The 14,738-nt window shown below is 31.8% G+C and overlaps 2 protein-coding genes across 3 annotated transcripts in view; one reads left to right on the forward strand and one right to left on the reverse strand.

Annotated features, from left to right (window-relative positions):
* Window positions 1–7,950: 7,950 nt before the first annotated feature.
* On the reverse strand, window positions 7,951–8,589 carry LOC139425199 (protein FAM200B-like). The gene has a single exon (XM_071179081.1). It carries the CDS (start codon window positions 8,587–8,589, stop codon window positions 7,951–7,953), a length of 639 nt encoding a protein of 212 aa, XP_071035182.1.
* Window positions 8,590–11,331: 2,742 nt separating this feature from the next.
* Window positions 11,332–14,738, forward strand: part of LOC107439846 (ileal sodium/bile acid cotransporter) — a 34,980-nt gene continuing 31,573 nt past the window's right edge. The window contains exon 1 of one of the 2 annotated variants that reach the window (XM_016052576.3): window positions 11,332–11,531. The gene's annotated coding sequence lies outside the window, so the exon portion shown is untranslated. Of the gene's footprint in view, window positions 11,612–14,738 lie in introns of both variants that reach the window. The other variant, XM_016052577.3, reaches the window with a different exon arrangement.

Below are 14,738 nucleotides of genomic sequence, written 5' to 3' on the forward strand. Positions count from 1 at the left end.
ATATCAAATCAGNTTTTCTCTAAAAAACTGCTATGTAATCCTTTAAGTATTGACGTAGTTTTCTGAAATAAAATCATCAATAATATGAAATGTCGTGATATTATCATGTCGTGATATCATAACTAATATGAAATGTCGTGAGATCATCTAAATTGAATAGAGAGCAATTTTATTACGATAAAAGTTCATAATTTTAATTCAAACTTATTATAAAAGAAAACTTTTTTCTAAAAAACTGCTATGTAATCCTTTAAGTATTGACGTAGTTTTCTGAAATAAAATCATCAATAATATGAAATGTCGTGATATTATCATGTCGCGATATCATAACTAATATGAAATGTCATGAGATCATCTAAATTGAATAGAGAGCAAGATTCAAAATAAAAATAATTAACTTATCTTATTATAGCAAAAACTGTAAAGGCATCTCTTTCATTTTAGTATATCAATTAACATAATTTCATTAATTTATCAATTTTCATTTGTTTTAAAAACTCATATCATTAAAAAATGTTCATTGAATATTTTAAATTTGGTAATTATTGGTATCAATTACATTTGGCATTGGAGGCACAGTTTGATGAAATGGGTATTTAAGAACTTGACTAACCTTCTCAGATCCCCAATTTGAATCCCATAGATCTCATTTGGAGTGAATTAGAACGCATATTGCGTATCTAACCAAATCTACCATCATCACTGTCAGCACTCACTTCAGCCATGGTGGACGCCATAAAGTCAAAATGTCCAACTATCAAAGAGTGGTGGAAAATCTCCAGAGATGTTTGCAGACTGTAATCGATTCAAAATAAGGACCCCAACATCATATTAATATATGCCTCAAGACTCATCATTTCCGTACCACTTGGTGTTCTGATACTTTTGATCAAATAGTGTATATGTTACTGTGATTGACCGAAATTAGTGACTGATGACTTCCACTGGTGAACGTTGACAATCACTTTGGTAATTGTCAGAAATACATACCAGGTCTAATTAAGAGTCACTGCACGGTATACATTTGCCCGGTATGTCCTACATCATTGTTTTTTTAGGTACAGTGCCACTGCCCGGTATGCCCTACATCATTGTTTTTTGGGTACAGTGCCACTGCCCGGTATGTCCTACATCATTGCTTTTTAGGTACATTGCCACTGCCCGGTATGCCCTACATCAATGTTCTTTAAGGCCAGTTGCCACTGCCCACTATGCATTTAGTCAGTACTCCGAACACTGATGTTTCTCCAAATCTATCCTCAGCAGATATTAAAATACAGAATAAATATAATAATTTTAATGACTAATTTAATATCAAATCAGATATAACGAATACTTCGGACATTCACCAAAGCGACTTTGTGATTGTTGACATTCACAGGTGAAAGTCAACATTCTCCTGATTTCGGCCATTCACTGTAACATCTACTTAAAGTGACCAGAAGTCCTCAGATATTGAAAACAGTTCTCGAATTTTATTAATTGTCCTCAAAAACTTTAAAATTCTCTGAGGACAGAAAATTTTACCAAATTTTTACATTTGTCCTCAAATAACCTTGAATCTCCCCGAAAACATCTAATCGTTTTTATATGCAGTTAAGTATCAAAACAATCAGAAATGCGCTTGTTTTTTAAATAAGATAGTTATACCTTATTGTGAATACAAACGAAAAGCAAAAAAAGCACCCGATTAGAACCAACAGATGAAAACGCAATTCTCGCCTTAGCCAAAAATAAAACAAACTATAATTTCACATACGATTTTTCAAAACTGCTTAGCAATGAAGATAGTTCTGCATCTGATATTAGTTATCAATTAAAAAATAATGTTTGCAACACACATAAATTAATATTTTCCATAAATGCTTGGTTGCCCTCAAATTGTAAAATTTTTCGAGAGTGTTTCGCTGATTTGTCCTCAAATCATGGTTTATAAATGTGGTCAACTTATGTACTTCAAAGTAATTTTAAAATGAAAAAAAGTTTCAGTCGAAAATTATTATGTGACCCCCATTTAAATATGAACCATACCATAATTACTTTAAAAAAATATCAGTATATTAATAAAAACTATAGTACGGTCATTAAAATTGAATCGCAAAGTTTAAAGCGAAACTAAATCAAATGTGTTAAGCATTACAAAATATAAAGGTTATAAAACTTTTCAGTTTCAAAATAGTTTAACATATTAATTTTTTAAAGGTACACTAAAATTGGAAAAAACTTAGAGGCCCATTTCTTAATTTGGTAATAATTCGACAATTATATTAAAAAGTAATAATTATATTGCAAATTAATTGTAAAAATGCAATGGTGTCCTACAATATTAATCATAATTTACTAAGAAAATCGTAATATATAAAAATAAAGATGTAAATTGATTAAAATTGAATAGTTGGTAAAGTATTAAAAGAAGATATGCAATTCCATGTCGTGACAATAAAAAATAACACGATTTTTACTTTTGTGAGCATGAAGGAAATTAATTTTATTTTTTTTAATTTGGCACTAAGATATTTCAGGTGCAGATATGTTTTTTTAAAAACATTATTTTTGACCAGCATCTATATATATATTTCTCTTACACGGCACCAAAAAAAAACCTCATTACAACTCCCCGAATGGCAACGTTAGAAAATCGACCAATGATTGCTGCTAAAAATGTCACATGCCAAATCTAGCTCAGGTGGCTCAACATATAGCGCTTTTAAAAACGGAAACAATAACCAGAGTGAGCATTGTCAGGTTGTTCAATTCAGATTCATGCCCTAAAAACTTGATAATAAAATTTAATGCCATCTAAAGGACTCTGTAATGGCACTAGATTAATTGTTACAAACTTGCAGAGTAATTTAATTGAAGCTAAACTGATTGAAGATGATGAAGCAGGTACATTTTTCATTCCGAGAATACCTCTAATCCCCTCTGATAACAACGTGCCGTTTTCTTTTAAGGGAAAACAATTTCCTATTAGGCAGGCCTTCTTCATGACTATAAATAAGTCACAAGGTCAGACTTTTGAGAAAATCAGTTTAGTATTGANTCACCCCAGAGACTCTGTATACAAACTGTTTATATTTTTTAATTTTACTGTAATTTCACGATGAATGGGATATGGGTCTTCTGCGCGGCCCAGGTGCCCAGCTTTTGTTAAATAAAGTAAGTAAATTCGATTAAAAAACTTAGCGGCCTATTTCTTTATTTGGTAATAATTCGATTATTAAATTAAAAATTCATAATTATATTGCAAATTAATTGTAAAAATGTAATGGAATCCTACAGTATTAATCATAATTTACTAAGGAAAATCGTTCTATATAAAGAGGTAAATTTATTAAAATTGAATAGTTGGTAAAGTATTTAATGAAGATGTGCAATTCCACGTCGTGACAATAAAAAATTACACGATTGTTACTTTTGTGAGCATGAACGAAATTAATTTTATTTATTTTAATTTGGCACTAACAAGGGAAACTAGGGAAGTGTGACTCGCCTGTTTTGAAATAAACTAGTGGGATGTATGCTTTATGAGGGATAATTTTAGGGGGCAACATTCGTTTCGGCCCATAGAAGGTCCTATGAGAGATAAAAAATAATTCAATATATAGAAAAATCGGTATTTCATTACTTCAATGCAGAGTATTAGTTATTGTAATTGTCGCATAATCCAATTAATTTGTAATTAATTGGATAATTAATTATTTTGCTAATTAATAAATTAATTAACATTCGTTTCGGTCCATAGAAGGTCCTGTGAGAGATATAAAATAATTCAATATATAGAAAAATCCGTTTTTCATTACTTCAATGAAGACTATTAGTTATTGTAATTGTCTCATAATCCGATTAATTTGTAATTAATTTGATAATTAATTAATTGGATAATTAATGAATTATTCAGAAAATTAATTATTAATTAATTGTTAATTAATTATTTGATTTCCAATTACACACTCCAATTAATTTGGAAAGTTTTAAAAAAAAAATTAAAGAAATTTGATATCACATTTTTTTTTTAAATTAGCCTAATTGGTTTTTCTGAAGAACTACAGATATATAAAATTTTCGAAATCAATTTTGACAATAAATATGCATTAAATAGTACGTGAAAGTACCACAAAATTAATTGGAGTATGAGATAATTACAATAACTATTACTCTGCATTAAAGTAATAAAACACCGATTTTTCTATATTTTGAATTATTTTTTATCTCTCACAGGACCTTCTATGGGTCGAAACGAATGTTTCCCTCTAAAATTATTCCTTATAAGGCATATATCCCACTAGTTTATTTCAAAATTGGCGAGTCACACTTCCCTAGTTTCCCTTGTAAGATATTTCAGGCACAGATATGTTTTTATAAAAACATTATTTTTACGAGAAAAATAATTCCAGATGCCACGTCCAAAAGAAGACCGTTGATTTACCCAGATCCCTAATTTTTTTTACGTTTTATGAATTGCAAAGGTAACAAAAAATTTCCTTCCATTGGTTAATTACTGTTTATTAATATATTAGTTTTTATTAATTTTAAAGAAACATTATATTAATTTTTTCTGTCGAATATTTTTACTAGGTTATTCTAAATTTGGTTATGAATGGATTTTGAAACTAAAGCCTCGACGTAGTGGCGCAAAAGTGATAACTTTTGAATGGATAGTGACCAGACTTGACCTTGTTAGTTGACCTTTCGGGGAAATTGACTAAAAATCATTGTGAAACCTCATGATCCATGATAAACAATCACTTTATCTCATTTATTTATATTTTACGAAGTTCAAACAAAAAAATCAAATTTTTATCAATTATTGTTTTTTTTCCTCAATTTAAAACTGTTTCTCTGCACTTCTTTCAAACTTTGATCAGGGGAAAATCCTTATTCAATGTCTTATTAGTATTAAAATCAGATAATTTTCAAAAATAACGGTAAAAGGGTTGCCTCCAAACTATTAATTAAACAAGTCGATTTCTAAAGAGATTGAAAACTTTTATGTTATCTTGGTGCAAGTTTAATACACATTAGATAATAAATATTTTAAAAAATTAGACTAAGAGACCAGAAAACCTTTATGTTATCTTAGTGCAAGTTTGGTACACATTAAATATCTCAATCAATCAAAATATCAAAATTAGACTAAGAGACCAGAAAACCTTTATGTTATCTTAGTGCAAGTTTGGTACACATTAAATATCTCAAAGCATTAGAGTTAGAAACAAGAAAACTTTTATGTTATCTTAGTGTAAGTTTAATACATATTAGTTAATAAATATCTTAAAAAATTATATTAAAAGACCAAAATTTATGTTATTTTAGTGCAAATTTGGTACACATTAGATAATAAATATTTTTAAAAATTCGATTAAGAGACTAGAATTCATGTTATCTTTGTTCAAATTTGGTACACATCAGTTAATAAATATTTTAAAAATTATATTAATACACTAGAATTTTTGTTGTCTTAGTGCAAGTTAGGTACATATTAGATACCAATAAATATTTTAAAGCATTAGATTAAGAGACTTTTATGTTATCTTAGTGCAAGTTTGGTACGCATTAGATAATAAATATTTAAAAAATTAGATAAGGAGACCGGAAAACTTTTATGTTATCTTAGTCTAAGTTTGGTACACATTAGATAATAAATAATTTAAAAAATTAGATTAAGAGACCAGAAAACTTTGATGTTATCTTAGTGCAAGTTTGGTACATATTTGTTAATAAATATTTTAAAGCATTAAATTAAGAGACTTTTATGTTATCTTAGTGCAAGTTTAGTACACATTAGATAATAAATATTTTTAAAAATTTATAATATAATTTTCAAAAATGACCATAAAAGGGTTGCCTCCAAACTATTAATTGAACAAGTCGATTTCTAAAGAGACTGAAAATTTTTATGTTATCTTAGAGCAAGTTTGGTACACATTTGATAATAAATATTTCAAAGAATTAGAGTTAGAAACCAGAATATTTTTATGTTATCTTAGTGCAAGTTTGGTACACATCAGTTAATAAATATTTTAAAAATTTATATTAAGAGACTAGAATTTATGTTATTTTAGTGCAAGTTTGGTACACATTAGTTAATATATATTTCAAATCATTACATTAAGAGACTTTTATATTATCTTTGTGCAAGTTTGGTACACATTAGATAATAAATATTTTAAAGCATTAGATTAAAAGACTAGAAAACTTTGCGTTATTTTCTTAGAACAAATTTGATGCGTATGAATCAAAAAATATTTTTAAAACATTAGAATAGGAAATGAAATAGTTTCAAGTTATGTAGAACAAGTTTGATACGCAGTAAATTATAAAGATTTAAAAGCATTAAATTAAATGACTCGAAAAAAAGTTGCTATTTTCTTAGTATAAGTTAGATGCATTAGACAATAAAGATTAAAAAGCATTAGATTCATCAATTAAAATATTTTGTACTATCTTCTTGCAACAAGTTTGATAAAGCATTAGACAAAAAGGATTTCAAAGTAATAGGTTAAAACAGTCGTGCGCAAACTTTTTTCGACTGCGACCCCTTTTGTAGAGAGAAAATTTTTGGCGACCCCTAGAGATAAATGTTCACAAATATGATGTATATTTCGCGCATTTCTTTCGCCTCATCGAATAAAAACATCATCATATTTGACTTATATTAATTTTATTTACAATTTTAAGAAAATACTTTTTGTATAACGCAAAAATCAGTAAATTGCCCTTTAATGAGATGTATGTGGCTGCAAGTTTCTAATTATCTCATCGATGTTTGGATGCATGTTGCTAATTGCAATTCGCATATCATCTTCAGGGTTTAAACGCGAGCGGTATTTAGTTTTTATTGAAACTAGGTTACTAAATCCAGTTTCACATAAATACGTTGATGCAAATTGTATTAACACTCTGATGGCGTTCTTGCATAAAACGGGATATTGTTTTTCCACGGATAGCCAAACTTTTTGGCAAGGCTGAGTCTTAAATTGATTTCGAAGAGTATAATCACTAATTAGATCAATCAATTGCTCTTTCTCACTAATTTGAAGAGTTGAACTGCATATGTCAAAGGAAAATGGATCACGAATCCAACCAAGATCGTTTTCATGAAAATCCTCGAATCTTCTCGAAAAAAAAATTTTTAACTTTTCAATGTGATTGGAAATGATGTTTTTAAATTTAAATATATCTATATTATTTTCCTTGATAAAATCGTTAAAGCAAGGGAACATGTCGGTGTTGTTTTTATTCAGATCAGTTTGCCAGAGACTAAGCTTATTCTTTAAAGCTTGAATTTTACTGGCTGCAGTTATGATAGTTGAATTCTCACCCTGTCAGCTCAAATTTAAGTCGCTAAGTTTTTCGAAAATATCAACTAAATAGCTCAGCTTCCCTAGCCAAACTTCATTGATATAATAACTTGCCAATCTATGTTTCTTTTCGATTTAGAACATGTACACTTCATTTCGCAAATCAAATATCCGTCGTAGTATTTTCCCACATGAAAGCCATCTGACTTCGGTGTGTAACAGTAATCTCTCATACGTTGAGCCCATCTCATTGCAAAGTATTGAAAAGAGACGGCTGTTGTGACTGTTGCAATTAATGTAGTTAATTGAACTAACAGCGTCTTGTAATACGTTGTGCAACTCTTCATCCATATCTTTTGCAACAAGAGCTTGCCGATGAATCATACAGTGATTAAATACCATATGAGGAGCCATCTTCTGAATTAAGCCTCTGAGCCCTTTATTCGAACCTGTTAATGCTGCAGCACCATCAGTACAAACCGCAACACAGTTTGCCCGGGTAAGGGACTTTGTTTCAAAATATTCATTTATTACTTCGAATATTTTTTCTCCAGTTGTTTTTCCTTCCAAACTTTTGCAACATAAAAACGTTTCTGTTATATCTTCATTAAAAATAAACCTAACGTAAATAATTAGTTGTGACATTTTAGTAATATCGGTAGTCTCGTCCAGTTGTAAAGCAAATACAGATGAATTTTGTATGCGTTTTATGACTTCTGACTCGATATTTCGTGACATTTCGGAAATCCGCCGAGACACCGGTATCTCTTGATAATGGTATTGTTTTTAATTCATTTCCATATTTATCGCCATCCATAATTGATGTCATCTTAGTTGCTGTAGGAAGGATTACGGATTCTCCAATTGTATGGGGTTTCATTGTTTTTCCTATTAGATAAGAAACTTCTAAAGAAGCTCGTAATTCTTTCTGAGGTATTGCTGTAAGTTTCTTTAAATGTGCACTTTGAATTTTAAGATTTTCAACTCGTCTTTGAAAAAAATCGGCATGTTTATTTTGAAGTTCTTTACGTTTAGTTTCCAGGTGCCTTTTTAATTTAGCTGGTTTCATGCTCTCATTTGCTAATTTTTCGTTGCAAATGACACATATCAGGTGTTCTTCATCATCAACAACACAAAATGTAAAACCATACTTAATAAATTCCTCATTGTATTTTCTTATTTTTTTAGATCGGGCATTTAGTTCAGTATTTTGCGACTCCTCATCAGTATTTCTTCGTTTGTTAGCTGAAGATATACCTGGTGTACGTATTACCCATTTATCCATTATGAAGATGGAGGTTAAATTATTTAAACTAAAACAAATAATATCTAAAATTTTATCATTTTTTTCGAGAAACTCAATAAAATTAACAGAGATCTTTCTCTAATGATAGTACATACCTGATAACAAAGAGTAGCAAAGCCCGATAAAAATATAAAAAATCAAAATTACACTGCGTGGTTAAGTATTACTTCAATACTTATTAAATAAATGAGCAAGATCTAGCATCTCGCAAACACATTTAATGACAACCTAACAAGATACACAAACACAAACTGAAACTAAACATAAATGCAAACTGAAACTAAAACTAAACAGTTAATACACAGTCACAGTTAATCTGACTGATGCCGCACACACAACGTCACATGATATAACTCGAGGATAAACTAAAACAATTGCAGGCCAACTGCTACATGCTACAACTTCATGCGAACACTTCACGTCTTCACTCTGACTATCAGATACACCGCGTACCTCGCCATCTGATTGGCTGATCACAGAAGCGAATATTTGCCCTTTCGCTGCAGTTAACGTCTAGTCAAATAGGCGCTTTTTAGTAAAACTGGCGAATTACCGCGAAGAGGGCGCTATCTACCGGAGTGAAAAACTTGCGCCTTCACACTTTACATACATTACGCATTACGGTCAAAGAAAGAGAACATCATGAAATTGTAATTAAACAATGAGTGACTGTGCTTCACTCTTTATATGTACACTGTATGGTATGCAGCATGCAGGGATAATGCATTTCATAAAAATTTGGCGACCCCAAAAACTTCTGGCGAACCCTACAGGGGCCGCGACCCCTAGTTTGCGCACCACTGGGTTAAAAGACTGGAAAATTTTGTTATCTTAGTGCAAGTTTGGTATATATGAAGATCATGAAGAGATCGCGGATTCGATCATGTGCCCTTCCAAAGATCTTCATGAAAATGGAAGAAAGATATCTATGAAAAGATGCATATAAATTGGAACAGGGTTGAATTTCTTTTCTTTGTTGTGATGTTTAAAAGACCAAAGAAAAAATTGGTCTTATTTAAATCAAGCACCAATTCACCGCTTGCTTGTATATGATGGTAGGTAGGTACTTTATTTACGTCGCACTAGAGCTGCACAATATGGTTATTGTCGATGATCTGGGGAAAATCCCTGAGGATGATCCGAAGACATGGCATCGTAATTTTGATCCTCTGCAGAGGACATTGCTCCTCTGCTTTGGTAGCCTGACAACTTGCGGGCGAATTCGATCACTTGACGGCAGAACAGTTTAACGCGGACCGGTACCGCTCACCCATTGGTCCCTATGCAGGCTGATCAAAGTCGTCAGCCACCCGCTTACTGACCGCAGTCAGTGATACTTGACATTAGCGTTCTCTTGGAAACCGTGTCTTTACAATCAATCCACTGCTGGACGCTTGTGTATGATGAGATAATTCTATGACTTGAGTATATAAAAATAGGAGTTTATCTGTCGTAGTCTGAAATCTTAGTGCCTTTGCGCAACGTATTTACCATAGTGAACATTTTTTAATTTCGCAAGAAATAGATAATTGGAAGTTTGTCGAAATAATCAACGGAGTCTCCTAGACAGAGCGGCCTTGCTGATTCAGGAAACGTTCTGTGTCGTAAAGGTAGCAGGTTCGAATCTCGCTTCAAGTTTGGATGTATCCCTATGATGACCTTCTCTAACTTATGCAATCATATCTTCAACTTGGCATGAGCTTATAAAGGCACTTTCTAATGAGCAGTAGTAGTAGTACTTCATGTATGTCGCACTAAAGCTGGACAATTGACAATTGGCGATGGCCTGGAAAACATGTCTGAGAATAATCCGAAGACATACCACAGTTTTGATCTTCGTCAGAGGAAATGGCTCTCTTGCTTTGGAAGTTTGACAATGGCCAATACCGCACAATCTCGGTTTCTTTGCAGGCTGGTCAAGATGTCACACACACTCACTCTCTGAATGCTGCCAGTGATACTTTACTTCGGTAATCTACTTGGAACCATGTCTTACGATCAATACTCGGTGGAACATGTAATGAGAAAAAAGCCTACGGATGCATCTGTAACAATGAATGAATAAATGAATAATAAACACATAAAGAGTCTTCCAGGTAAAGCAGTCTTACAATCCACAAAATGCTCTGTAGCATGGAGATAGCTAGTTCGAATTCTACCGTAACTCTTACTGCAGCTTTGTAATTCTTTGCTAACTTTTCTATTATTCAACATCTTATCTATTATTCAACATGAAAAAGGCTCATAAACCTTACTTTGCAATGCATATGCATTACATACTTGCATAAGTATCTGTAGCAATACAAGTTTACTCACAAACTTACGTATCTTTTTTAGCAATAAATAAACAAATTAAATCAACACAAAATGGGGCCAAACTCTATGTAGCGTAGAGAGAAGTTGGTCCAAATTCAGCCATAACTCTGATTGTATCTTCGTGCTGTCCTTCTCTGAATTATACTATCCGTCTTTATACTTGACGAAGGCTTATACGTCGTACTTAAGTAATTAAGCACACCTGCATATATGTGTGCCACTAAATAAACAAACACACGGACCTACCTGACCGAGTGGCATTGCCCGTCAAACGCGCTGCAAAGCGTGGAGGTAGTGGGTTCGAATACCCTGGATGTATCTTCGTGCTGTCCTTCTATGTATTGTGCTATCTGTGCTATCTAAGGTTTATAAGCCTAAGTTGAGTACACAAGCCTGCAAATGTATATAATTCCAATAAACAATAGATAAACACAAAATTAGCTTCACCTTGTTTAAAAAAGCTCATTTTAAAATTCTACTGGCAAAAGTTTAACTTACTATGTTTTTAATGATGGTAGAACATATACAAATTAAGCAGGCCTTTTTGGCTTTTTTATTCGACTGTGAGGATATAATGATTCCTACATGATGAATTGTGGATTAGGGTAAGTGTTTAAAATTTTGATATCCAGATCGTCATTTCCAAGCAAATAGCTATCTAAATATACACCAGACAAATAACTAGGTAACTTTTTTAAACATATCTCTGTAATTTTATTTAAAATTTAAAAAATTTTCATGTTATGTCTGAAATGAGTGTCTAAAATGATTTAATCTAATGTATTAAAATTTCTGGTTATAAGACTACCAAAATCCCGATACTATTTTGCGATCATTGTGTACAATTATATTTCCTTTTACTCAAAATGTAACGGTTTACTTTTTATTAGAAAATGCTTGCACAGTTCCTCGTATTTAGATGTCATATGTAATCAATATATTTTGCAGCAAGTAAAGATGAATATTGTATTAAAGATTGAGCTTGTTACTAAAATAAAAATATCCATTCATTCATTTTCTCTTTACATAAATGTTTAGAACAATTTTATTTTTCTCATCCGTTTCTCTCAGTTTTAAGAAATTGAAGAAAAGCATAGTGAGCAAAAAAGAAAAATCAGTACTTAATAGGTAACAAGATATCCGAAAAAATATTTAATTAAAAGAATTTAATAGCAATAAAGTGGACAGATTCTGTCGGAAGAAATAAGGAAATTCCGGAAATGAAAATATTGCCTATATATTTGGAATTTCCCATAATTATCAAATTTAACTACACTTCTAAAAATTTTGATTTACGTTGAACCACAATATCGTTCACAAGCTTACAGTTCAATTTGAGCTTTATTATTGAGCATATTATCTCTGCTTAAATTCGATGCAAGTTCTGCGTTCCTTTTAATTTTGCCGAATAGAACCACTGACTGTTAAAACCCTCTATGCATAAGCCATCTATCAGGTTACCTACAGAACCATTGTAAAAACAAAAGATGCTGCGTGAATTGCAAATTTACGAACGAGAGAAACACAACTAGCTTAAAGATTAACCATAGCTCGTTGATTCCTATTTGTCCCTCGGTCAAAAGAGTGTATAGTCTACTCAGAAGAACGAGTGCTTACGCCTTAGTATTACTGTTCCTTTATATCAACCATCCACTGTTGCCTAACTGAACTTTTAGATGCGTTTTTTACCAATTTTTTTTCCTTTAATGAGTTATGGTTTAAGGTCGGGATAGCCTGGCTGGTAGGGCACTGGGCCCATGTCCAAGAGTTCGTGGATTCGATCCCAGTAGGCCGATGACTCCCCGTGTAGTAAATGGTGACTGATGCACGCTAAATCTGTCGAGTCACGAAATCCTCCATGTTCATAACAAATCAATATCTCTGGGGGTACTGATCCAGGAGTTTCCTTGCCTTCTGGATTGGTTCAAAATTACAAGGCTACGAAGTTGAGCATTAGTAGTCGTAAACCCAAAATTTGGGTCTGCTGTTCAACGACGGATATAAAATAAAATAAAATGAGTTATGGTTTAATTTTTAATGAGTGATTTTTTTATTTGAAATTGTTGTTGGAATTATTTAATAAGTGTTGGTTCATGGCAGGACTTGCGGTTTTGCCAGCAAGAGTTATGTCTGTGGTTCATAGTGTGGTCATTAGCTCACTGCTACCAGCCCGGAAATTGGCAGGTTGACTTATGACAAGTGATGCCGTGGCACAGCGCGTTTTGGGGCTAGAAGTGTTTTGCTCACGTGCCTGTTCTTTCTATCGATCTGCTCAAATTCGTGCAAACTGTTTGGCTCTATTTTGTTTAAGGAATAGTGTTAATGGGTTGAAATGTTTAAAATCAAATAGTTTTTACATTTTTAGCATTATGTAATATTTTTGATTAGGCAGAAGACACGGCATCTGAAAATGTTAAAACTTATTTAACCTCTTGGGATCCAATGTCCAGTAGATTGGACACATTTTGGAATAATTTTTAACACTCAAAAAATCTTTCATAATTTTTTTTTCTGTTTGTATGCCTTAACAAATTGATTGTCTTTGTTAAATTATAGTTGGTTTACTCTCGCTAGTCAGAAATTTTCATCGCAATGAAAAATTATTTGAAAGACACGAAATTTGATTCAAGTAACCTTTTGGGCAGTTATATGACAAATAAATATTTTATCAAGTATCCTATGATATGTAAAAAAAAAAATTGCTAAAAATTAAAATTTAACATTTTATGCTGTATTAATAACACTAGGGAACAAATTTCGTTGCATTCATACAAATATTTTTTGTTGCATTTATATAAATTTGTATTTGTACAAAAACATAATACATATGTTCTTGCCTAAGCTACGGGTGGAAATTTCAAATTTCTAATTAGTTTTGCTTCCAAAGTTACAGAGTTTGTTTGAATAACAGATTTAATCCATTTTTTGTTGAAATGTAGAAGTTAAAAAAAAAAAGTTATATATAGCAGGGGAGAGCGCAAATGTTGCACAAACTTCTAAGGGAGTTAGAGCACATCATCAAGGCTAAACTGCATAGGAACCCATGCCGATAAACGTCATCGTACACAGCTAGGGGCCCTTCCTTGTTGTGACTTGTTCAAAAGTACAGGAAGAAGCAATTTATTATATAAAAGCACCCCTTGCTGTGCATGATGATAACTCAGGACATGGGTTCCTATGCAATTTTAGTCCTGATGATATGCCCTAACCCCTCCAGAAGTTCATCGCAACATTTACGCAACCCCAACGTTTATAACTTGTTATATATAACGTTTTTAAACTTGTACATTTTGACAAAACAATAAACTATGTCATTTAAGCAAACTCTTTAGCTTTAGGAGCAAAACTAATTTTACATTTGAAATCAGTGATGCGGAAGTACTATGTGTTAAAAAATCTCGTGCAATAGAAAGAAAAAAAAATTTCCCCAGTGTAATCATTAAAAATAATGGTTAAACTTTATTAATATAATTTTTGTTTAAATTTTATCGCATTCATGAGTCTCGGGTCTCAGGATTACGTTTTGTTACATTTCCTTACGCTAAATAATAAAGAAAGAAATTTGAATTTTTTTTCCCTCGTGGACCTCTTGAACCAGTGCTTGTGGTTGCCTCATCGTCTCGCCCTGTATTAATGTATTTGTATTAATAATGTATGTGAATGCGTCATAATTTAATTTCAGAAGAGTAACAATCAATTGATATTCACAAGAGACGTACCTTGACATAACCTTAAATCCGTCGCATTGTCCGTGGGATTGTTTTCACTCATTTTTTACAATTGTTATCCACTAAATTTGAAAATAAAAAATA

The sequence above is a fragment of the Parasteatoda tepidariorum genome, chromosome 3, assembly GCF_043381705.1.
Source record: "Parasteatoda tepidariorum isolate YZ-2023 chromosome 3, CAS_Ptep_4.0, whole genome shotgun sequence".
Lineage (NCBI taxonomy): Eukaryota > Metazoa > Arthropoda > Arachnida > Araneae > Theridiidae > Parasteatoda > Parasteatoda tepidariorum.